This window comes from Grampus griseus (assembly GCF_964374135.1).
Source record: "Grampus griseus genome assembly, chromosome: 7".
In the NCBI taxonomy this organism is placed as follows: domain Eukaryota; kingdom Metazoa; phylum Chordata; class Mammalia; order Artiodactyla; family Delphinidae; genus Grampus; species Grampus griseus.
The window spans coordinates 109,872,698-109,899,570 of record NC_139001.1 but is presented as its reverse complement, the minus strand read 5'-3'; the positions used below and the strand labels follow the sequence as shown (position 1 = coordinate 109,899,570).

The following is a 26,873-nucleotide window of genomic DNA, read 5'->3' as shown; positions in this document are numbered from 1 at the left end:
AAAAAATCAGCCCACTGATTACCAATTTAATATTCAAATTAAGCTTGCAATTATCTTAAATAGTCTCCTTTGTCTGAAACTAATACTACCCTGAGAGATCATTATCATTAATATCATTACTCCAGGCACTGGCTTTAATACACAGAATATTCTTTACTAAGCTGATGACAAAGCCTAGGTAATCTTTCCAATACAGTCATTAGTTACTAAGTAACAATAACAGTAAGTACTCTTATTATCTCTATTTCGAAACAAGATGAGGAAAGAAAGGTTATGTAATTTGCCTAAATTCACAAAACTATTTTAAGTGATGGAGCTGGGATTTAAATCTACTTGGTTCTGGTTCCAGAATTCACATTCTAAACCACTATACCTACGGACTAAAAAAAACGTACGAAAAATCAGACGGTGGACCTGATATAGAAGAAAGCACAATGAATGCATGACGTTTAAATAAAGAAACACACAATCTACCTTTCAGAAGCTGTTAGTAGAAGAGTCTCAAGGGTATCAAAATCACAAGTCCTCTTTCCATGCACTGAAAAAAATGAACTACATCCTTCTGGTGGAGGTTCATCAGCTGCTATCTGTCATTTAAGACACAGACATTTTTAAAAATAATCTCTAACCAAAAACAAGACAAAAACATGAATATTCTAAATAGGTAATAAAATAATAATAAAACAACATCAGTAAAAGCAGAAATTAACATCTACCGAACACCCATTATGTGACAGAAAGAGCTTTACGTTTCACTGCTTTCTTTGTATTATTTCATCTAGTTCCTCCCAGTATCATTCCATGAGGTAGGTGTTATTATTATCCCCAAAATAGAACTTTAAAATTCTATCTCAGAAGATATCAAAAGATATCCGGGGGGGACTTCCCTGGTGGCGCAGTGGTGAAGCATCCGCCTGCCAATGCAGGGGACATGGGTCTGAGCCCTGGTCCAGGAAGATCCCACATGCCGCGAAGCAACTAAGCCCCTGCGCCACAACTACTGAGCCCGTGCACCTAGAGCCCGTGCTCCGCCACAAGAGAAGCCACCGCAATGAGAAGCCCGTGCACCACAATGAAGGGTAGCCCCCACTCGCTGCAACTAGAGAAAAGCCTGTGCACACGCAGCAACGAAGACCCAATGCAGCCAAAAATAAATAATTATTTTTTTAAATGTTAAAAAAAAAAAAAGGATATCCAGGGAACACAGTATGTACCTTGTAGAAAACTAAGCTTACAAATGTCAATTGTAAGTGTCAAAGTATAACAATGCAGTCCTAATTAAGTATAATACGCAGATTAATGTGAAGCCCCTCCCTGAAACAGGAAGAATGACACTGAATCTAAAAAACCAACGGGGCCTAAAAAAAGAGTACAGATGGAAAGGTAAAATTATCCAAGGAGCACACTAAGATATTCAAAGGAAAGGCTGAATGAGATGTGGGGTATGTTTAGAGTGAAATGCACTAACGCCCAGGCACAATGAGATAAGTCCACCTGCAACTTAAACGGGAGGCACACTGAAAAGCATGAGTGTATAGAGATGGGGAAAGGAAAGGACATACTGACAAGGTCTGGGTACACACTGATGTCATTTATGTAACACATTCCTACTGCATGTCCTTTTCTACTGCTGGAATACAAATAATTAAGAACAGATGGGGAGAAATGGAAAGCTTGCTACGAAAAATTAATATTAAAACTTTCCATTACATTTTTCTTCTTTTTTGTAAATTATTACAAAACTTACAAACTTGTGTTTGTAAGAAGAAAGAACAGTACAATAAACCCCTATGTACCCATGACCCAGCTTCAGTAATTATCAATTCATGGCCAATCTCATTTCTTCCACCTTCCTACCACACTCCACTGGATCATTTGGACACAAGCTCCAAATAGCATTTCATTTATAATGTTTCACTATGTCTCAATAAAACACAGAAGTGTTTTGTTGTTTTTTTTTTTTTTCTGGCCGGCCGCACGGCTTGCAGGATCTCAGTTCCCCGACCAGGGTTTGAATCCAGGCCATGGTAGTGAAAGCCCAGAATCCTAACCACTAGGCCACCTGGGAACTCCCAAAACACAGAGATTTTTTTTAAAAAACATACTACCATTATCACACTTTTAAAAAAAGTAATACAGGGCTTCCCTGGTGGTGCAGTGGTTGAGAGTCCGCCTGCCAATGCAGGGGACACGGGTTCATGCCCCGGTCCAGGAAGATCCCACATGCCAAGGAGCGGCTGGGCCTGTGAGACATGGCCGCTGAGCCTGTGCTCCGCAACGGGAGAGGCCACAACAGTGAGAGGCCCACGTACCGCAAAAAAAAAAAAAGTAATACAATTCTGTATTGATGGCCACCGGCAGCATAGTTTTTCAATCTTCCCAAGTTCTCCCATAAAAACAAAGCAAAAATGAAAACAAAAACCAGTGGACCACATTTATGACAAAACTAGGTGGAAGGAAATCCCCATGATACAAAACACAAAAATGACCTGCGGTTATCAGAGGCCATAGAAGTAGAGGGAAACTGCAGAGATTCTGATGATCCTGAAAACAAGAAAACCCCAAAACAGCCAAAAGGTTTTCACTGGAAAGTATGGTGGGCCGACGGGTTTTGTTTCACCTAGTACAGGTAAGCACAAGGCAGTCTGACCACTGTGAACTCATAACTCACAGACTAGGACTCCCTTCCAGGAAAGGGCCCCACCTCTAAGGACAAACTGTTGAGGGCAGAATAAAACTCAAGCAGGACAGAGATAAAAGCCAATAAAAGAAAAAGTCCAAATATAAAAGTGAAAGAGGGGAACAGAGGAAATTTCAAAAAGCAAAAGCTACCTTTTTTTTAAAGCCACCCTATTTTAACACAACATAAAATCAACAGAATAGGGAACCATGCCAACCTCCAAAAGTTAAGGAAAACTAATTTCACATCAAATTGAGCAGAAAAAGTCTCAGTGTCAAATCCCATACAAAGCTATTTTAAGAAAAGGGGAGAGGGGAAAAGCAGAGTAACACCCTTATTCTTATAGACGAGTGCTGTACAAGAGAAATTTCTGCAATGATAGCAATCTATTGGGAATTCCCTGGTGGTCCAGTGGTTAGGACTCAGCGCTTTCACTGCCGGGGCCCTGGGTTCAATCCCTGGTCGGGGAACTAAGATCCAGCAAGGGCCTTGCTGGGGCCAAAGAAAAAAAAAAATTGATAGGGCAAACAGTATAAGTTATTCAACAGAAAAGAAAGGGATAGAGGGAGAACCTATAAATTAAGAGACCACTCACCCCCCAAAAAAATTAATAATTTTTTTAAAACTGGGCAAGATTAAACTCTATTGTTTGGTGATGAACTCTTGGGCAATGAAATGTTTTTTTAAAAAAAAACAAAACAGGGCTTCCCTGGTGGCACAGTGGTTGAGAATCTGCCTGCCAATGCAGGGGACATGGGTTCAAGCCCTGGTCTGGGAAGATCCCACATGCTGCAGAGCAACTAGCCCCGTGAGCCACAATTACTGAGCCTGCGCGGCGTCGGGAGCCTGTGCTCTGCAGCAAGAGAGGCTGCAATAGTGAGAGGCCCGCGCACCGCGATGAGGAGTGGCCCCCACTTGCCACAACTAGAGAAAGCCCTCGCACAGAAACGAAGACCCAACACAGCCATAAATAAATAAATAAATAAAAACAGCAAATGATTCCAACAGAAGAAAGTGATTCCTTTTGAAGGGCAAAAGTCAGCTGTGATGGGGATACAGCACATCAAGGGCTTCCATGGTGCCTGGCTAAATTCAATTTCCTGACCGGGGTGAAAATTACAAGAGTGTTCACTTCGTTATAATTCTTTATACTATATATTTCTTGTGAGTCATTTTCTATGCTGTTTTTATTTCAGAATAAAAAAAAGGTTTTAAAATTAACAATTCTTTTATACCAAACATACAATCAGCATACACACCTTTGATTCTCTTGCTATTTTTTACGAGTTTGTTCAACTCAAAATCCAATAAGGGGCTTCCCTGGTGGCACAGTGGTTAAGAACACGCCTGCCAATGCAGGGGACACGGGTTCGAGCCCTGGTCCAGGAGGATCCCACATGCCGCGGAGCAACTGGGCCTGCGCACCACAACTGCTGAGCCTATGCTCTAGAGCCTGCAAACCACAACTGCTGAGCCCAAGTGCCACAGCTGCTGAGGCCCACGCACCTAGAGCCCATGCTCTGCAACAAGAGAAGCCACCCAACGAGAGGCCCGCGCACCGCAACGAAGAGTAGCCCCTGCTCACCACAACTGGGGAAGAACCTGCGCGCAGCAACAAAGACCCAACACAGCCAAAAATAAAAATAAATAAATTTTTTTTAAAAATCCAACAAGATCCACACGTTGAATTAAGTTGACACCTTTTTAAATTTATTTGTTTATTTATTTCTGGCTGTGTTGGGTCTTCGTTTCTGTGCGAGGGCTTTCTCTAGTTGCGGCAAGCGGGGGCCACTCTTCATTGCAGTGCGTGGGCCTCTCACTGTCGCGGCCTCTCTTGTTGCGGAGCACAGGCTCCAGACGCGCAGGCTCAGTAGTTGTGGCTCACGGGCCCAGTTGCTCCAGAGCATGTGGGATCTTCCCAGACCAGAGCTCGACCCCGTGTCCCCTGCATTGGCAGGCAGATTCTCAACCACTGGGCCACCAGGGAAGCCCCAGCTGACACCTTTTTAAAGTCTCTCTTGAAGCTCCTCCTTCCCTCTTTTCTTTTCCTTTTAACTTACTTGTTGACAAAATCAGATTATTTTACTAAAAAGCTTTCCTCATCCTAGCTTTTCCTGACTGTATTCCTGTGATATTGTTTCACATTTCCTATCTGCTGTATTTCCCGTGAACCACTTTTAGATCTATAGGCTATGATCACACTCAGGGTTAACTGGTTTAGCAAAAACTGTATTGCCTCTCTCTTCACCTGTGCTGTATAAATAAAGTCTGGTAGGCAGTTTTTTGTGTAGATATTTTATTTTTCCTTAAATGAAAATAAGTGCAAATTATATTTTTTATGTTATTTGAAGATGTAACATCATCAATTTTGCTTATTATTTATAAACAAATTGTAAATCCTAGACAATTTCAGGTAGAAAAGGTATAGTTCTGTAATACAATGCCAGGACAACTGCAATACAGCCGATCAAGATATGCAACCACTAAAGAATACTGTCACGTGTACGCACTGAACTCACCTGCTGGAAGGCTTGAATTGTCGCTGAGTAGGAGTGAAGAGACAGACAAAATTTCAACAGATTCTGCTGTAGTCGTGACAGAAACTGAAATGCAACTTCCAATATTGCATGATAATAGGAATAATCAGTACCTGTCAGGAAGAACATTAACCAAAATAATTCTATATGACTAGAGGTATCCAAATAAGATAGTTCATAAAGTATAAAGCTATGTGTTACAAAAGCATACTGATTGCAAAATGTTACCATTATACTGTCCTGAACTGCTGTCAAATGCTTAGAATTCCTTGAAGTACACCATGCAATCGGACTTTTCTTCCCTTTGTTCAGACTATTCCCTCTCCCTAGACTGCAATTCTCCCACTTACCTGGATGACTAACTCCTACTTTCTTCCTCAGGAAGAATTCAGCTGTGAGAGCACCTATTCCAGGGAGGCACCGCCTATCCCTACCCCATGCCTCACTCGACCAAGTTCATCTCTTCTTTGCTCCCATAATATTTCTTCGCTTACCTCTTTCACTTAGCACATCATTTACTCATTTACCTACTTACTAACTGCCCCTCCCAAAGAGCCTTTGGGGCCCCAAAGCCCGAAACTATGACTTGTCTTTGTAACCACAGTGTCTGCATATGTTATCTATTCAAATAACCCAACAAGATGGAGCAGTGTGATGAGGAAGTACAAGATATTAAAGAATACTAATGAAACTGTAGTTTGGGGAGAAGCATTAAAACAATTGGAACACATTATCTGAGGGGAAAAAAAACGCGTGTACCAGTATGAAAAAATCCCCAGGATATATTAAACGAAAAGCACAAGGTACAAAACAATGTATATAGTACGCAATTTTTTCTTACTCTTAGAAAGAATAAGAAATAGGAATACATACTTATGTATTTATTGTAAAAAAGAAAAAAACACTGAAGACTAAACAAATTAATTTAAATGGCTATAAAAAGCCAAGAGAAACAGGAGGAATAAGATTTTTCTGTGTATAGCCTTTTGTATAGCTTTGACTTTTAAACCACTATTATCTATTCCAAAAAGAAATTTAAGAAAAATATTTCACATTTAAAAAAGCAAAATGGGGCTTCCCTGGTGGCGCAGTCGTTGGGAGTTCGCCTGCCGATGCAGGGGACATGGGTTCATGCCCCGGTCCAGGAGGATCCCACATGCCGCGGAGCGGCTGGGCCCGTGAGCCATGGCCGCTGAGCCTGCGTGTCCGGAGCCTGTGCTCCACAACGGGAGAGGCCACAGCGGTGAGAGGCCCGTGTACAGCAAAAAAAGAAGCAAAATGTAAAAGGTTCTATATGGCATTAGCACCTTCTAAGTAGAAAAAGAGATCAGAAAGAAATATCTTAAAATGTTGCCAGAATGTTAACGGTGACTATCTTTGGGTGGCGGGACTATGACTAGTATTTCAAATAAAATGTTTAACGTACTTTTATGGTCACTTCCAAGAATTCATACTCCCCTAATTTTAACCAGGAACACATCAGCATTTATATTGAAGAAATTTCATTTTAAACGTCAGAATTCAAAATTCATTACAAAACTTACTTTGATAAATTTGTTTTATGAAGTCATAAACTAAAATGATTTTTTGATAACTCAAACAACTCTAGCTGACTCCAAATTATGTAACTAAAGCTTACAAATTATGTAACTAAAGCTTACAAATTATGTAACCAAAGCTTGTTCAAAACTTTTATGCACTTAAATCATGAAAAAAGATTCAGACTTGACTTTTTAAATATGTATTAATTTTTAAATATCATAAAGTTAAAAATCAATTAGTCAAATATTAACAGCAGTCACATAATTTTTACACATTTTCTCTTCAACAAGGACTTACGCCTGTCAATGTAATACTCAAGGTTTTAACTACTCATGTATCAGCATCTTTGACTATTAATGTTCATACTCTATGTAGCTTATATTGAATTGGAAAATGTTTGTGAAAGCTCATCAGAAACTGTAAACAAGTGATACAGTTTACCTTGTCATTAATTTGACACCTTGACACTCCAGTTGTGTGTGGCTGGCATGCATAATGGAAAACATTCTGGATGGCACTAACTTAATGATAACAAACTTAACAGATAATAGATCAGTTGTATAATTAGTTCATAACAAAAGAAAGTGAATCAAATCTGATGGTTATTAAGTAAATGCTAAATGATTTTAAAAGAATTTGACTCCCACAAAATATTCATGTAGCACTTTCAATAAAAGAACACAAAAGAACAAAAACAAGGGGAGAAACAAAAAAAAAAAATCAAAGGTAGCTCTTATCACCAAAGTTATAAACTTTTTCAAAAATAATTACTAGTTTGTGTTGACTCTGCTGGCTACCATCACAACCCTAGTCAGTAAAGATAAAAATGTATTCCATTAACTGCCATGCCACACATACTCTGAAAGAGATCAATTTTTCTAATATATTCCCAGACACCGAAGTCAAAGAAGCATTTGCTTCAATTTTACCGTGATGATCTGATGATCCAATATTTTGACTGGCTTCTACAAAATTCCAAAATTTCTCTTGACTGTCTTCTGCTAAAAACTCACTGAGAGAAAAGGGGGAAATATCAGAAATAAAACAACTTAATGAAATCTTCTAATATAAGCTATATTACTAAGGAGAGTAAAAATAGATTTTTAAGTTACCAAATGTCCAAAGCTTGGCTTTTATTTGATAATATATATTATACACGAACATGTATAACATATATTTTCTAATGATAAGCAAGTCTTACTAGCTTATTAGCTATTAATAATTAGCTTAGTAATTTATTCACTTAATAGCTTAATAGGTATCCCTAAAGAAACCTAGAATAATAGAAATGTTGTAACAACAGGGAAGTCCCAATATAAAGAAAGGTTATGAAATCTCATTTGTGAAAATGCTGTCAGTAGTAGAAGCAGAATTAGGAAATTGATAATTCTGGTACTAGTTCTGCTCACTCATTTTCTGAAATACCTTGCAAAGAACAAAAAAATATGTTTTCGCCTAAGTTTCTCCCAAGGAAAACATGAACCCTAGAAAAATTTCTAGGAGACTAAAGGCAGCATGTCGTAATCTTTTTACATCCACAAATCCAAATTTTCAAAATCACCAAATATTAGTTTAAAGTTAGCACTGATTTAATAAAATCAGGTCTTAGAACTTAATGCCATCTTAACTTTTTCCTTGACTTTACACTACTGTACTGACCTAAAATAAAATGGCTATTCTACATTTCCCTGCATTCAAGAGCCTAAAATCCCTTAAAAGAAAATGCATGTACTAATTGAATGATTCATGTAAATCGGTAATCTTCTCCTCCAAGGCATACCAATGTAGTGGTGGTCTTTCCCTGTCTGAAAGCAAACTACAGATCTGGATATCAGCTTACCTAGCCAAAGGAAGACTTTCCCATTACTTGTCAACACTGGGCTGTACAACTCTCACTCTACTCCACAGCTAGACACAGAAATATGGCAACATAAGAAACATTTCCTGGTAATGCACAGCTTCTCTAAAAATAGGTTTCTGAAAATACCCATCATCATAATGTATTAAATTATTTAGTGCCCCCTTGAGTGTGGCATTTTCAAGGCTTTCGAGTAACTGACATAGACATCATACCAACCTTATAACAGCTTATAGTCTAAGAAAACAGGTAGTAAAACAGATAGATTATGATATGCAAGTAAATGCTTTGTATTCTTTGTAAGAATACAAAGTGAATCTTAGCTTAGATTCCTACAGAGGCCATATGCACATAAATATATACTTTTCATATAATTACAGGAAAACTTCTTAAACGTACATTCTTTTTCACCCCACTGCATAAATAAGTCTTACAACGTCTAAGTGTCAAACAGCCTTAAGAAAATTAATTACCAGATCCACTGAAGTAATCCACGGAAGACAGGAACAATACAAGGTATTATTAAAAGGAACGCTGCCATTTGTTTATAGTATGCTTAAGTTTGTTTGCTTTTTGTTTTAAATTGTTTTTTAGCTTCTGATACCTGAGTAAAATATCGATAAAACTTCCACTGAGTAAAATATTGATAGTTTTACAGATGACATTATACGATGTCTGGGATTTGCTTTAAAATATTCTAGCGGGAGAAGGTAGGAGGGTGGTGGTGGTGACGGTTATTGGACTTGAGTTGACAATCACTAAAACCGGGTGACAGGTAGAGGGAGAGCACATTATATATATATACCATTCTCTCCACTTATAAACTTGTTAACTTTCCTAAGGGCACAGAGTTAGTAAATCAAAAATCTGGAATTTACATTCCAATCTCAATCACTCAAATCTATCATGCTGCATTCCCAGGCCATTATAATATCTCAATAAATGATTGTATAAGCACTCAATAAATGATTGTTTCAACTTTAATAATAAACTTTACTTACACAATATTTCTTTTAGTAACTACAGCTGCTCAAAACATACTCAGGGCTCTACTTCAATTAAATATATATCACTTCATGGACAACCAGAAAGCTACAAACCCTTCATTAGCATCAGGTCCAACTTAAAAATACACACAAGGGACTTCCCTGGTGGCGCAGTGGTTAAGAATCCACCTGCCGATGCAGGGGACAAGGGTTCGATCCCTAGTCTGGGAAGATCCCACATGTCGCAGAGCAACTAAGCCCATGTGCCACAACTACTGAGCCTGTGCTCTACAGCCCACAAGCCACAACTACGGAGCCCGCGAGCCACAACTACTGAGCCCACAAGCCACAACTACTGAAGCCCGTGCGCCTAGAGCCCGTGCTCCGCAACAAGAGAAGCCACCACAATAAGCAGCCCGCGCACCGCAATGAAGAGTAGCCCCCGCTCGCCACAACTAGAGAAAGCCCACGTGCAACAACAAAGACCCAACACAGCCAAAAGTCAAATAAATAAATAAATTTATAAAAAATTTTAAAAATAAAAATACACACAAGAATAGTTTTAGTCCCTAAGGGCCAGAAGCAAAAAAGACAAAATGTCTGTATTAGCTACATGCCTCGATGTGTGGAAAAAGATTCTGGCCCTTCACCCTCCCCCCAATGGACAGTGCTGTGACCCACCATCAATGTCTGCCATGGACCCAGGAGGGAAGGAGGGTGGCCTCAGCTAGCTCTGGAGGTGAATATAGAGTAGTTTCAAAAAAGCACAGCAGTGTTTTTGAGTTGCCTACACGTCCCATTTCCTTGGCAAACTGTTCGCAAATAGCCACAGAAGAGAAGTAAAAATAATGAACCAAAATGGCAAATGGCCAGGATATCATGAAAAGGCGCTATGTTTGTTATGGGTAAGTTGCAGCGAAGGAAACAGTTTACAGTACTCACTTCACAGAGATCAAAGAAACTGAAAAAAAACTGATCAACTAAGGCTGACAATTTTAGCATACTTTCTCAAAAGTCCATAAGTATATGCCATAAGACTCTTCTAAGACAATAGACAAACACCAAGAAATTTGTTAGTCTAAGTGAGAGTAATGGGATGTAATCCAGTGAAGAATGTTAAGCAGAATATCGTAAAACATCTGTTACGGTTAGTTGCACAAAATTATTTAGAAAGTGATAGTAAATCTCAATGACTTAGGTTGACACCAGATAAATCATCCAAAATAAGATTAGCAGAAAGGAAGAAAAAATGTTCAGCTACAAGAGTCCTGGCTCAGGCAGTCCAGGACCTCACATGACCTTCAGACACTTCACTGTTACAACCACCAAGATCTAACAAAGCGCGGACATTTGAGGGGCTCGACCTATCTATCAAATTAGTTATTGTGACATCACTATGAAATACAGGCAGTGGAGTTTGGGGGTTTCTGGGGGTGAGACGGGGTTGTTGGAGTTTTGCGGGGGGAGGGGGTTTGCCATTTTATTGCTCCTCAGCAAGTCAAGACGGGCTCCTACGCGTCCCACGTTCCCACTGGCCTCTCCTCAATCCTGTACCAGAGGAGGCTTTGCCTTAGAAGGCACAACTATCCGTATACACTACCAACACAACAGACTCTTCATTCACATCTTCCTAGGGATCAAGGGGAAGATGTCAGAAGATAAAATTAGACCACAAAGTTAACTGATATAACACAACAGTTCAAATTTCCAGCTATATCAAATTCTGAAAGTTACCAAATGCTCATGGCTCACCTACCTAAATGTATGCTTTGGAAAGATTCTCTACAGGTCCTAGCTATATGTTATTTGAGATACAATAAAAATAAGTTTCCCTCTACAAACAAAAAACTGACTAAAAGAGAGGTATCTGGTTATATTTATATTACAAACACTAAATAAAACGTACACTTGGGTTAAAATCTCCCAAGAAATCATTGACTATATTGCATTTTATCAATTTTAAGACACTGTCAATTCTTTTTTCCAAGTTTGGGAGATCTTTTTTTTTTGGCCGCACTACATGGCATGCGGGATCTTAGTTCCCTGACCAGGGATCAAACCAGCACCCCCCGCGTCGAAGGCACAGAGTCTTAACCACTGGATTGCCAGGGAAGTCCCTGGGAGATCTTCTTTATTGAGAAACTGAGATGTATGTTTTCTTTTTTTCCTAAAAACATATGTGTGGTTTCTACGATCCATCTACTAACTCCTTCTTAGGGTTCACTTGAGCTGTTGTCAAGTTTCCTTCAACTTTTATTTTCTTCTGTACTCCCCAGACCAGGGAATCTCTTCTAGCTTGAGAGATAACAGTGGGAAGCCTGATGTGATTTACTGCATATTTGCTATGCTCTAAATCCCTTCAAGGCCTAGGCCTTTGAAACTCATTTTCTGCACCAAGACCCTAGGAACAAAGCGGGATAGAAATGGCTATGTAGGGGATCAGGCAGACAGGCACGAATCATCTTCTAGAGTTTCCTGTAGCCCCAGATGGTACAGTCCCAGCAGAGGAGCACTAAGGTAGAGATGGGGTAGGAGACTGGGGTCCAGTATGTTTCAGGAATAGCAGGATGAAATGCTGCCCAAAGACACTGTCAATTTTAAGACATATCATTGTTTTATGAAACACTGAGTGAAAGATGCCACCAATTTTAAGATAACATTGATTTGATTAAATGCATCCTGATTTTGGAGATGCTACAATCGGATAAAATGTGGCCACTTTCTTAGCTTCCCCCTGCACTCTCTTATGTTGGGGTCTCCTTCCAAGTTCTTGGGAGGGTCATGTCCTCTTCCCCCACCTTGCCAAGCTCTCTTCTCTTCCTTTTATTAAACACCTCTTAACACCTTCTTCAAATAAATAGAAAATTTCTTTTAAGTAGAACTCTCTCTTCCTTTAGTACCACATTTACACTTTTCCTGGACGATAACATAATAATTTAACCAATTCAATATATTTGTCTAAAGAAATCCCTAAAGATCTCTATCATCAATTCAGTCCTAGCCTGCTGACAGACAGAGTCTGTGTCCTAACAGCCTGTGAACAGCGCACAAGCACAGTGCACACTGAAAGAAGCTCTTACTAAATGCATGTGATGAGAATCTCACGCCCTAAAAATCTCCTGAATATTCACTAGCAGAGCCTACATTTTCACTCAAACACGTGAAAGAAAAAAAATGTCTTCTTACCTGGTTTCTAACAACAACGGAGTGGAAAACCATTTTGTTGTAAGAGAGGTTGTAATGGCTTTTGAATCTGCCTTTGCTGAGGAAAACAGCCATAGTCCAGCGAGTACAGTCAGAAGGCCCATTTTACGGCAAACCCCTAAAAGGGGAAAAAAAAAAAGTTTCGCTACAAGGCAATGTTTAAACCTGAATCTTAATAATTAGAGATAAAAAATAACATGACTATCAGAGAAATAAAAATGCTTCCGAAATATAACAGCACCTACTATCTAGATAGTTCAGCAGACCTTTAGACACAACTAAAGGTGTGTCGTTCATTACACTCTCTCCTACAAAGGCTGCACTTCATCTCCTGGGTGCCTATACCATACAGAGATATAAAAGTCAGCTGGTGGCCCAGCAGGTTGCACACAATCATACTTTATGAAGCAGGAGAGTAAATAAAGCTTAGACAGGTGAAAACACAAATGAAAGGTGTTACAGGTTGAACTGTATTCCCCCAAAAAGACAGAGTGAAGTCCTACCCCACCCCAGTACCTCAGAATGTGAACTTGTTTGGAAATATGGTCTTTACAGAGGTAATCATGTTAAAATGAGGGCATCAGGGTAGGCCCTGGTCCAATGACTGGTGTTATTAAAAGAAAGGGGCGGGGCGGGGGGGGGAATGTGGGCAGAGAGACAGGCATGCAGAGGGAAGACTACATGAAGAGACACAGGGAGAATGCCCAGTAAAAACGGGGGCAGACACTGGAATTACACCGCAAGCCACGAACACCCAGGGCTACCAGATGCTGGAAGAGGGCAAGAAAGATCCTCCTCTACAGATTTCAGAAGGAACGTGGTCCCGTGACACCTTAATTTAGAACTTCTAGCCTCCCAAAATTCGTGAGACAATAAAGTGCTGCTCTAAGCCACCCAGTTTGTGGTACTTCGTTATGGCAGCCTTAGGAAGCTAATAGGGTGGGTCTCGAAGGTAAAATCAAATACAGGTTCTGGAATGAGGAAATGTAAGAACTCAATAGATCCCCATCTATAAAATAAGAAAGTTGGGGTCACTGGTGAATCAGCAGGGCCACAGAATGCAGGCCTCCTAAATCCCCAGCAGCAGCCTCAGCAAGCATGCCGAGAGCCTTGGGGTCCACATCATTTCACAAAAGGTCTCCGGCTGCAGGCTTCTTTGATCTGTGTTTTCATCCCTGGAAGTCTGCCTAACACAACCTAATCAGACTTTCACTGTGATATAAAAAGTCAGCATCCAAGTTCCACCCATTTGAATGGGAACCCAAAGGGGACAAGAATATGTGGGAAACACTAAACCAAACTTGTGCTTCTGAATGTTAAGGTCTGGTAAAGCTCACCCCAATTCCTCGACGCCAGTTATAATACACACTGTTGGGGAGAGACAGCCCACATACTGGAGCAACCAGTCAGTATCTTCCTTTTACAAAAAGCTTTATCATTTGTGCCAACATCTTGCTTCATATGACACACAATATCTCTAAAGAACAATGGTCCGAAGAGAAATGAATTCTACCAAATAGAAAAGTTGCTTTTAAAAGAGTCTGAAGTTCAGGCACTGCCAGCTTCTTTGGAAACAAAAAAAAAAATTAATATGAACATCCTATTTATAAATAAACATTAAAAAAAATCAACATCGATAAAGACAAGGACTAAGCAAACTAGACCTCTGACAATGAAACCTGCTGGCCCTGATTCCTGGCTTGGGGGCGGGGGAGGAGAAGTCCAAGTCGATGCAGGCCCCTCTCGGAATGTAGCAAAAGTTACTGACATTTCCCGCAGAGGAGAAAGCAAGGACCCAAACTTTTACATACAATTTCAGCCCACTCAACTCTCTCCGACACTCTAGCCTCAGAAACCTGCGCCTCATGATAGAACAAACACGGGTTAGCAAGACGAGAAAGCCTTTAGAGTCAGGCACCTGTGATCAATTCCTGAGTTTGCTACTCACTGGCAGTTTCACCACAGGCACCTTACCTGATAACTCCCTCGCCCTTAGTCTCCCACTCTCTCAAATAGGAATAACAGTACCTGCCGCAACATGCGCCACGAGCGAATTGAGAAGGCAACGTGAAAGTCACTTTGTAAAGTGTCAAGTACTACACCAGAACTAACTGCTCCAGTTAAAATATGTAAGGAAGAGAAACTAGAAACTGTCTTCTAAATTACAGAATAATAACTCATCGTTATTACAAGGCCTCAAAAATATGCTTTGGAAATATATCCTCTGTGGCTAGGGAAAAAAATCAACAAAATCCTCCCCCAAAGTCACTAAGTTTCTAAAGCGGAGATGGCGCATATGAGCTATGTTCAAGCAGTATTAATGCTACAGCTATGTTCACCATTTTTCCTGAAGGGACCTAGACGTGTAATCCCCCAACAGTGGTGATTCCAGATGAGAAATTAGATGCCTCTGCTCAGTACTGCCAGGCGGAGGGCATGCACAGAGTGGGGAGGGGACAGGGAGGGACCGAAGGCCCCAGGAAACACCCACACTTACAGAGCAATTACTCCGGGCGAATCACTCTGGACAGCGCCACTGCCAAGCACTCTGCAAACTCGTTACCCAGCCCTTTCACACAAGGCCCCAGGAGACTGCAGCTCCCGAGGGGGGCAGCCTCGTCCACTTTGTCCACCAGAGCCAACAGCGCAGGGCCTGGCAAACAGCAGGTAGTCCATAAATACGCAGCATGATGCGTGAAACACTATCATCCCTTATTGAAAAATAAGAAAATGGCAGCTCGGAGAGGCTAAGTAACTTGCCGGACTAATAAATAGCAATGTTTGGAACCCACATCTGCCTGTTTTCAAAAGTTCCACAATACCATGCTCTCTGCCCTGGTCCTCTGGCTTTAAGAAGGGGTAAGAATTCATACTGTGCAGACCCAGAATGAGCAAAGGACTTTATTACAAGACCCAAGGCAAGTCCAAAGATTTTCTAGGGGCAGAGTCCTTGGGACCCAGGTGGCTGAGAGAGGTACAGCTTCAACTTGAAACCAAGGGTGTGAGCCTGAAGTTGGGAGCAAACCAAACCAAGCAACCAGCCTGAACAGATCCATACTTGGGCTGGCTCTGGGGACTGAATGCGAGCTCCTCAAGCACAGGGAGTTTTGTCGGTCAGTCACATGCCTAGCATAATGCCTGGAACACAGGAGGCACTCAAAATAAAATAAACACAGACTTTGTTCATCAAAGGATGAATGAAAGCCACTGGAAGAAAGGGATGTGGCACCAAGAGTAAAGGCGCTACAAAAAGCCTAAGACTTAAGAAGGGTGAAAATGAAAACTCTACGTACCATGACTCACCCAGAGATCCCCCTGCCCTGCTTTAAAGAGACAGAGAGTTTCTGGGGCACAGTACAGCATCAGTAGAGATGGGAAAAAGAGGAAAGCTACACACTAAAGAAGAGCTTTCCCTTACCCCACATCCTTGATACCACAGGTAACACCAGAGGAAAAGGTTGTCCAGAGAAGTAGAAATAAGAACGTCACTGAGTGGCCTTTTGTTTGAGGATGGCTTCATTCTGCGAGATCCCTTATCACTCTGACCCTCTGACCTTAAAAGCTGTGAAATAACAGCTGTCAGAATCTGCAGCGTGGCACTGCATGATTATAGGCATCACGCTTCCAGCGTGATGGATAAATTAAAAACAGTCTTTAAAAGGTTCTACGCCCAAAAGATTCATCTAGTAAGATCTAGTGTGTGGCCCGGTTTCTTTAGTTTAAAGACACTATCTCTTGCTCATTTATCAAAAATATTAATCAAAATTATATTATGGCAAATGTTTTTCACTTTTGGAAAACAGAAGAGGCATAAAATTATAAATCATCATCAACTTTTTCTTTTTCCATTTTTAAACTGAAGAAAATAGCTTACAAACTCAAAAAAACCTTGCAGGGTGCAAGTTAATAAGTAGCCATCCAAGTTTCAACATATATGATAACAGCAAGGAAAAATACCAGTAAGTACTCTTCTTGAGAAATAAATTTACTTCTGAAAAATTTAAACTTAATATACACTTATACCTGTTAGCAAAACCCATTTGCTGTGATCCACATACATGCAATTTCAGGTTAAAATTAGATACTATACATGTAATATGAAAATGATCTTAAGTAACTGGAGAAAAAGTCTAATGGTATTTTCTCCATAGTTCAATTTATTCTCCTCAAGTTAAATATGCACTGTGAAGATGCCCTACTACTGTATAAAGCAACGTTTATTTCCTTCAATAAAAATGAGTTTCAGCTAAGTTTAACAAAAGGAAGTCAAATGGAAAGGCTACAATCAACCCAAACTTTGTGTTGTTGTCATATAGCTATTTAAAATGTCTTCAAACATCACACAGTAAAGTTGGCTGGCCAAGTACACGATGAATCAATGTTTCCAATACAGTGTAACACAGTAAGGCATAAGACCCCAGGACTTTGAATGAACAAAATATGCTAGTTCTCAAATCGGGCAAGAAATGCAAAACGATCTAGAGATTCTGGCCAAGGAACACGAAGAGCTCCCACCCATAACCGATTGGCGATGTACGCAGATCTTTCTCTTCTGGCAGGTCCCACACTAAAAGTGAAACCGGATCATCCAATTTTCAGCCACCAGATCCTCGTATTAAATGAAAACGGAACCAATATTCATCACCCGAATTCATTGTAGGGAAAAAAGAAATCTATAAAAAGATCCATTCGTTCTCCAACCGGAGTCCTGCAAACTGCTGGTTCTCAGCCTACTTGGGGTCAGGCTTGGACGAAATTCACGTTAGGGCACTTCCCCCACCTCCGTCTGCACTCGGGCACACGGGTCCCGAAGCTCTTCAATGAAGGTTCAAAACGGCTAAACAGAGCCCGCGACCACCCTCGCAGAGACGGTATGTGCTCAGAGGACACCAAGGGACAACTCGGGGGACTCGCAAAGAAGAGGAGGGCTGGGATACAGGAGGGGAAACTGAGTCAGGGAAGAAACGGAAGCTCAAGGTGACCGGGACACAAGGTGGCCTCGCTCCCCAGACCCTCTCTCCCCCCGCGAGAACTCCCCACGCCCCCCCCAGGGGTACCTGTCACCGGCCGCGCAGCGGCAGCACACGCGCCGCCCGCAGACCCTTTCCAGTCCATGCCGGGGCCGCGCTTCGTCCACGACTGCACCTGCGACAACGCCGGGGCGGGGCGGCGCAGCGGCGGGGCGGCAGCAGCTGCGCCAGTGAGCGGCCTACACGCGCCTTTCCCGTGGCTCCTCTCGCAAGCCGGCCTTGCAAAGATAGAGCTCTGCCGCCGACCGCCCTTTACTTCCGCTTCCTACTGGCTAGAGACGGAGGACTTCCGGCTACCGAGTCGCAGCCGGAGCCGCCCAGAGCGTCTCTCGGCCGCCATCTTACATCCGATGAGGCCCCGCCTGCCTCCTTGCTCTTTGCAGTTCAGTGTGGTTAGGGAGGCGTCGGTCTTCGAGGTCGTGGGGTCTCGTAAAGGGGGACAGCTGAGACCCAGAAACTTATTTACATAGAAAGTGTAAAATTTTAACTGACTTTTGATTATATGACACAAACAGTCCTTCGCTTGAGAATGGCAGAGCAAGGACTAAAAACACTTGCCTTAATCTGATAGCTATATGTCTGTACTGTGCTTAAGAACTTCTGTAGCTGACTACTGGGCTTTCTGTTCCTTGCTGGACTAAAAGGAGTTCAAATAATTTTAAGGAATGGAAATGACTTTTAAAATTTATTTCTTGAGGGAGATTTTGTGTTAGTAGATTTCTGTTGTGTGTTTTTAAAATCACTTCAGGTGATGCTTCCATAAAAAAGGAATTGTTTAATTCACTGAATTACAGTTAGTTTTTTGCTCTCTGTTTTAACTTGGTCTTCTACTATTGATGCATGAATAACACCAATATTTGCTTAGTTATAGCATACAATCAAGTGACAGCGCAGAACTTCTAGGAAAGTTGGGTTTCTCTTTTTCTAAAATTTTCTCAGAAAATTCAGGGCTATTTTGTTTGACTTAAACGCAGATTTTTTTTATTGTTTTAACTTTTTATTTTGAAATAATTACAGAATCACAGGAAGTTGCAAACATAGTACAGTGAGATCCCATGTACCTGGTTCTCCCAATAGTTACATCTCAAATAAGTATATTACAGTCTCAAAACCAGAAAATTGACATTGGTACAATATGTTTGTATAGTTTTGTCATTTTATCACTTGTGTAGTTTTGTGGAACCACCACCAAAATCAAGAACTATTCCAGCACCACAAATATTTCCAATGGGTCAGGGGGAAGGAAGGACAAGTAGGTGGAGCACAGAGAATTTTTAGGGCTGTGAAACTATTCTTTATGATATTCTAGTAATGGATACATGTAGTTATACACTTGTCAAACCCACAGAATGTACACCAGGAACCCTAATGTAAACTATGGACTTTGAGTGGTAAGGACGTGCCAATGTAGGTTCATCAATTGTAGCAAATGTACCACTGTGGATGCTAATAGCAGAAGCGGCTGGGCATGTGTGGCGTTGGGGGTATATGAGAACTCTCTGCACTTTCTGCTCATTTTGCTATGGCTCTAAAACTGCTCCAAAGTCCAAACAATGAAGTCTTTTTAAAAGTGAAAATCATAAATGTTAAAGGTGGAAGGAATATAAGAAATAACCTAATCCTCTATTCTCATTGAAAAAATGAGTAAAAGTAAGACTCAAACTTTCAAAAATAATTGATAGACTTTATATTTTTAGTAGTTTTATATATATATTTTAATTTTATAGGAGTATAGTTGATTTACAATGTTGTGTTAGTTTCAGGTGTACAACACAGTGATTCAGTTATACATATACATATATTTATTCCTTTTTATATTCTTTTCTCATATAGGTTATCACAGAATATTGATCAGAGTTCCCTGTGTTATACAGTAGGTCCCTGTTGGTTATCTATCTTATATATAGTAGTGGGTGTATGTTCATCCCAAGCTCCTTTAGCACAGTTTTAATTTTACAGAATAATTGAGCAGATAGTACATACAGTTCCATATAAGCATCCCACCCCAACACCTAACAAACACCCAATACCAGTTTCCCCTAATATTAACATCTTGCACTAGTGTGGTACATTAGGGTTACGTATATATAATGGAATATATGGAATAATTTTCAAACGGAATAATTTCCAAGCCACATATCTGAAAAAGGACTTGAATCTAAAATATATAGAGGACTCTCAAAACTCAATATTGTGGAAATAATACTGATACATTATTATTAACTAAGGTCTATAGTTTACATCACAGTTCACTCTTAGCATTGTACAGTTTTATGGGTTTTCACAAATGCATACATAATTATCATTACAGCTTCATGCAGGATAGTTTCACCCCTCTAATAATCCCCTGTGCTTCACCTATTCACCTCTCCCCTGAAATCCTGGCAACCACTGATCTTACCACCATCTGCTATAGACTGAATGTTTCTGTCACATCCCTAAATTCATACGTTGAATCCTCCAATGTGATAATATTTGGAGGTGGAGCCTTTGGAAGGTGCTAGGTCATGACGGTGGAGCCCTCATGAATGGGGTTAGTGCCCTTATAGGAAACCCCAGAGAGCTCCCTTGCCTTTCTCCCATCTGAGGACGCAAAGGGAAGTTCTTGCCTGTGGTCCACTTTGTCCATTAAAGTCTTTAGCATATTACACAAAGTGACTTTAAAATTCTATTCTGATATTTCCAAAATCTCAGCCATATTTGAGTCTGATCTGATGCTTTATCTCTTCAGATTATATTTTTTCTTGAATTTCAGGATGGCTCTAATTTTTGCTTGAAACCCAGACATGATGTACTGGGTAAAAGGAACTGAGGTAAATAGACCATAGTATGAAGTTTTATGTTTTTTTGGCTAGGAGTTAGGCTGTGTTTACAGTTTGCTGTAGCTGTATATGTCAGAGTCCTAAATTTCTTCCACTGTCCTTGTTTTTCTCTCCTCTTTTGTATTGGGTTTCCCTAGAAGCTGCTTCTTAAATAGAGTCTGCACATTGTAGTCCTTTCAGCTGTAATCCACCTTATTATACAGGAGCCCTGTTGATATGATGGTGAGGTTGATGAGAGGGAAAGCTCTGCAACCCTGTGATTAGCTCTCAGCTTTTAGGAGGCCTGTGCCCCTAGGCTGTGACCTTCATAAGTGCTATTCCCATTTGTATGAGATAGGGTAGCCAGAGGGGGCTGGAGTTGGGTAATTTCTTCCCCTCCAAGTCAGAAAAAGCTATGGTAATGGCTTTTTCCTTGCTGGGTAGGACGTTTTTCTGGAGAATTCTCTGGGCTCGTTTCAAAATGATTACTTTTCCCCTCCCCCAGGCCAAGCATGAAGGGATTTTTCTAGGGTACCCACTGTGAGAACCTGGTAAGTCTCCTGCGGCAAACCCCCCAAAAGTGTGGGAGCCCTCTCAGCTTACTCTGGGTCCTCAGGAATATTTAACTCTCAAATTAGTCTAGACTCAGCCTCTAGAAATTCACCCAAATTGCCTGTTCAGTGTTCCTACCAGTTACTAGTTGCAGCTGCTCCTACTGCAGGTAAGCTGCTCTGTATTCTCTGTGTTTGTCCATCTCTCCAGTTTTGGGGGTGGCAGTTTGTCCTCTGACTTAATTCTCTCTTGATTTTCTGCTCATTCCGTTTTTTCTTGTTGGGAGGACAGGAAAGATGACTCCCAAACACTACTCATAGAGCAGAAACCAGAAGTCCCAGACAGACCACTTGCAAGGAGTTGGTGACAGAACCCAGGTCTCTAGATCAGTGCTGTCTGATAGAAATAAACTGTGAACCACATATGTGGTTTAAAATTTTCTAGTAACCGCATTAAAAAAGTACAAAGGGGCTTCCCTGGTGGCTCAGTGGTTGAGAGTCCGCCTGCCGATGCAGGGGACACGGGTTCGTGCCCCGGTCCGGGAAGATCCCACATGCCGCGGAGCGGCTGGGCCCGTGAGCCACGGCCGCTGAGTCTGCGCGTCCGGAGCCTGTGCTCCGCAACGGGAGAGGCCACAACAGTGAGAGGCCCGTGTACCGCAAAAAACAAACAAACAAACAAAAAGTACAAAGACACAGGGAACTATATTCAACATCCTGTGATAAAGCATAATGGAAAAGAATATAATAAAGAATATCTATATGTATAATGAGCCACTTCACTGTACAGCAGAAACATTTACAACATTGTAAACCAGCTATACTTACATTTAAAAAAGGTAAGTACAAAGAAATAGGCGAGATTAATTTTAATAACATATTTTATTTAACCCCATATATCTACTACATTATCATTTAAATGTGTAGTTATTTTAAGAGTTATTAAGATATTTTACTATTTCTTGTACTGTGTTTGAAATCTAGCATGCATTTTGCATTTCCAGCATATCTCAATTCAGTCGTTTTTTTAAATATTTATTTAGTTATTTGGCTGCGCCAGGTCTTAGTGCGGCACACGAGATCTAGTTCCTTGACCAGGGACCGAGCCCGGGGCCCCCTGCATTGGGAGCACAGAGTCTTAACCACTGGACCACCAGGGAAGTCCCTCAATCCAGTCATCTTAATTGCTCAAGAGCCACAGACTCTGCTACACCGCATCAGTCACCATAAAAAATCAATAGCAAGAGTAAACTGAGCACATCCTTACCGGGACTGTTCCTTGAACACAGGGCACACCGCTCTGCTTATCCCCCCTGCCTGGATTGCCTTCTTCCCTTTTCTCCACAAGGTTTGCTCATACTCTTCACTTAGGTCACTGTCAACATCACCTCTTCAGAGGGACTTTCCTGACTACCCCACCTAAAATCCATCCCCCAAACTGTTACCCTCTCTCCTTCACCTACTTTATTTTTTCCATTCTGTATTTGTTTATAGTCTGCTATCCCCTATTAGATGTCACCCCATGAGGAAAGGGACATTACTTAGTTCCATGCTATGTCCTCAGCCCCAGGACAGTGCTCATGCAACATCCAATGATGAGTTCCAGCCACATCACCCGCCTTGGTCCGTGAGGACATACTCAATGGAGGAGATGTTCTGCCCTTGCTGTTATTCTCACCCAGTTAGCTTGTGGGCAAAGGACCTGCCTTGAGATCAGTGAGTCCCCTGGAGCTGCTTAAGAGACATAGCAGAGAATCCTCCAGGTTTTAAGCTCTGTTTGTCATTCAGAAAACTAAATTGTACTGTAGGCTCTGTGTGCTTTTTCTCTTAACAGGGGGTTCAGGGGACCCAATGGGAGAGTTATGTCCTGCAGGGGTGCTGGCCCTACAGTCAGACCTTGACCCTTATAAGCCAGCCAGATAAATTATCATTTAAATGTGCAGTTATTTTTTAAGTTATTAAGATATTTTTCTATTTTCTGTACTGTTTGAAATCTAGTATGCATTTTGCATTTACAGAGTCGCCTTACTAGAGTGCCCAATGAGGAAAAGAAATTGCCTGGCAAAAGAAATTGCCCAAAGGGGGCTTCCCTGGTGGCGCAGTGGTTGAGAGTCCGCCTGCCGATGCAGGGGACACGGGTTCGTGCCCCGGCCCAGGAAGATCCCACATGCCACGGAGCGGCTGGGCCCGTGAGCCACGGCCGCTGAGCCTGCGCGTCCGGAGCCTGTGCTCCGCGACGGGAGAGGCCACAACGGTGAGAGGCCCGCGCACCGCAAAAAAAAAAAAAAAAATGCAGCCAAATAAAATAGAGGGAAAGGGGCAGAGGCGGAAAGAATACACAGATGGAGGTTCCAAGGGAAAGAGCAGGCAACACCTAAAACCTCTCCCCCCCTGTGGACAGGAGCACTGGCTTGACTGGTTTGCGAGTCAGTGATGTGAGAGCAATGAGTTTCACGTATTCCACAAGTTATACTTTCTCCCCTGAACAAGAAGCCCTAATTCCACAGACCAACTAGCCATGGACCCCTTAGGCCTTATAAGCCTGACCTTTAGGCTACTCATGGCTCGGGGATGGGCCAGCTGTACCATTTCTCAGGCGTCTCTACATGGAGGTTAGCTAACGTATTACAATGAGCGTATAATGAGGCTCGAGTTCTACTGGAAGTCGAATCTTCTGCCATCTTGGACCTAGTTGGTTCTAACCAGTTTTTGTCCTATCCTCAATGGCTGTGTCATTCTTTTATAGGTTGTGCCCTGCCCTCTTCCTTCCTATCTCAGTTGAATGCTACCCAAACTGAGGAGACACTACTGATGCCCTGGGAGACTGCCTGCCCTTGGTCCATCTTGGCCAAACCACCTCTTTCATGTGGATGCGTGTACAAGAGTTAGACTCAGAGGTCATCACTTGATGTTTTATCAGATGGCAACTGGAGACATAATTCCCAACTATCACCCCCTAAAACTTTCTCGTTTGGAATGGAGGGATGGTTTCCAAGTCTTGATTTTCTCTAAGCACTTCTATACCCCAGGATTCTTTGTTTAATAAGGTGTTCACATCACAATAATTTCACTGTTCTTTTAATGTAGATTCTGTTTAATATGGGTTCATCCTCTCATTCCTGGGCTGCTTTCAATTATATTCTTAAAGAAACTTGAATAATCACCTCTTGGTGACTATAATTTAGATATTAATTCTGCTAAAATAAAGTAAAACATACCTTTTTTAGGCTATTTTTTTAAGATTGCTTCAGGAGATTGTGGGGAGGTTTGAAGAGGGCCTCCAAAGATTCTTGCCTCCTAGTATTCACAACCTTGCACGGTCCTGCAATACTGTAATTTATGATAAATATATAGGGACTTCCCTGGTGGCCCAATGGGTAAGACTCCGTGCTCTCAATGCAGGGGGCCTGGGTTCAATCCCTGGTCAGGGAACTAGATCCCACATTGCATGCTGCAACTAAGAACTGGCGCAGCCTAAATAAATAAATAAATTTTTTTTAAAAAAAAGAAAGAAAAGAAATATATGTATTTGGTCATTCAGATGACCAAAATATATCTCTCATATATATTCGGTCATCATCTACAGTTCCTGGCTCACAGCTCCAAAATGCTTTGAATTTCCTGAGTGATGAGAGCTTAAAGATGTCTCTTAGGTTACATTAATGAGATGACTTTTGAAAAGCACCTAAAAGTGAGGGCTAGTTGCCAGAACCAGCAGTATGATTAGAAGGTTGGAACTTTCAGTTCCCCCACACACACCTCCAAGGAGGTGAGAGAGGCTGGAGGTTGAATCAATTACCAGTGGCTAATGATTTAATCAATTATGCCTATATAATGAAGCCTACAGAAAACCCAAAAGGGAGGGGTTTGGAGAGTTTCCATGTTGGTGAATACATGGAGATTTGGGGGAAATGGCACTCTCTGAGAGGACATGGAAGCTCCGTGTCCCTTCCCATATACCTTGCCCTATGCATCTCTTCCGTCTGGCCCTTCATGAGTTATATCCTTTTATAATAAAAAGGTGATCTAGTAAATAAAATGTTTCTCTGAATTCTATGAGCTGTTCTAGCAAATTAATTGAACCCAAATAGGAGGTCAGGGGAAATTTTGATATATAGCCAACAGTCTTGCAACTGGCATCTGAAGTCCAGGGTAGGGGTTATGGGAACCTCCAATCTGTAGTCCATCTGTCATTACCACTGGTAACAACCTGGTCGTGTGATTAGTGTTTGAAGAGGGGGTGGGGAGTCAGTCTTGTAGGACTGAACCCTTAACCTGTAGGATCTGACACTATCTCCATGTAGAATTGAGTTGAATTCTAGGACACCCAGCTACTATCCGAGAATTGCTTCCTGTTGTGTAGCAAATCACTCCCCACCACGAACTGGAATTGGGATCTGGACAATTTTAGGTCCCCTCCCACAGTGAACATGGATGACCTAGGTAACCAACAGATTATTGTGGAAATTATGGAGTATGTCTTTCGAGATTAAGTCATAAAAGACATTGGTACTTCCCTCTTGCTCTCTCTTGCATCACTCGCTCTGGAATAAGCCAACTGCTGTGTTGGTGTTGAGACTCAAGCAGCCCCAGGGAGAGGTCTACGTGAGCAGGAGATGAGCCCCCAGCTAACTGCCGATATCAACTTTCTGGCCATGTATGTGAGTTGTCTTGGAGTTGGATGTTCCCACTGTGGCTGCAATCTCTGCCCATAATCTTAATTGCACCTAGTGAAAGACACCAAGGCAGAACCACTCAGTTAAGCCAATCGCTGGTCCCCACTCACAGGAACTATGTGAGATAATGGTTCTTGTTTTTTAATGTCACTATGTTTTGGTATAATTTGTTACATATCTCAAAGCCACAAAGCAGTGTGGCCCTGTGCCAGTGCACACAGAATGGCCTGGGGCACATCAGCCCAGGCAGAACTGAAGTTGGATGGGCAGGGGGTACCCATGCTGGGAGCACAGGCAGCAGCTGTAAATTGTATCCTCATTACTCTGACCAGATATAGAGTTTTGCTAGGGAGTAGTCCATGCTTGTTTCATGCAGTTTCTGAGGAATCCCTGCTCCATGTCGTATCCTGAGGCATGTAGCTCAATGATGTCTCGAAAAGAAACCCTGTATTCACTGGGAATCATTTTTTTCTCAATATTGTGTCTTTGTAAACAGTCTTGAAGGAAAAAAAAGTCCAACACCCCAGATTGTTTGAACTTGAGATGAGGTTTATCCATAGCAGCTCCATGTTAATGATAAATCTAGAACAGTGTTTAGACTGCAACAAACAGTAACATATTTCATATTGTGACATAATGCTCATAAACATATCTATAAAACTGAAAAATATTTTATGAGACTATACTTTATACATTTGATCATGTAAAAACATTACAAAGTTGATAATCAAATATTATTCTATTCATATGTATATATAACACAGGAAAAAATAAACAATACAAAAACAAAAAAATTGGAAGGACTTTGTTCAATGCCTGTTCCTGAGTGTATTTCAACCCAGAACACTCAAGGACAAAGCTATTATGCACATATCTGGTTGAGACTTATGTGAACGTTCATAATAAAAACTCAGTGGTAAGTCTCATACTTGCTAACTATAGATAAAATTCTCCTACATTTCACAGATGTGAATTATGTTATGTTAAAATTAAACACTACATAATGCA

The 26,873-nt window shown here is 41.3% G+C and overlaps 1 protein-coding gene across 2 annotated transcripts in view; it reads right to left on the bottom strand.

Moving 5' to 3' along the window:
• The window catches only part of UGGT1 (UDP-glucose glycoprotein glucosyltransferase 1), a 123,088-nt gene extending 105,056 nt beyond the window's left edge, over window positions 1-18,032 (bottom strand). Inside the window, exons 1-5 of one of the 2 annotated variants that reach the window (XM_082657726.1) lie at window positions 17,865-18,032; window positions 12,790-12,925; window positions 7,689-7,771; window positions 5,200-5,330; window positions 475-587 (exon numbers count right to left, since the gene is read on the bottom strand). In XM_082657726.1, coding sequence (XP_082513852.1) covers window positions 475-587; window positions 5,200-5,330; window positions 7,689-7,771; window positions 12,790-12,925; window positions 17,865-17,922 — 521 coding nt within the window. In that variant the 5' untranslated portion in view covers window positions 17,923-18,032. Of the gene's footprint in view, window positions 1-474; window positions 588-5,199; window positions 5,331-7,688; window positions 7,772-12,789; window positions 12,926-13,323; window positions 13,376-17,864 lie in introns of those variants that run through there. The other variant, XM_082657727.1, reaches the window with a different exon arrangement.
• Window positions 18,033-26,873: the final 8,841 nt, after the last annotated feature.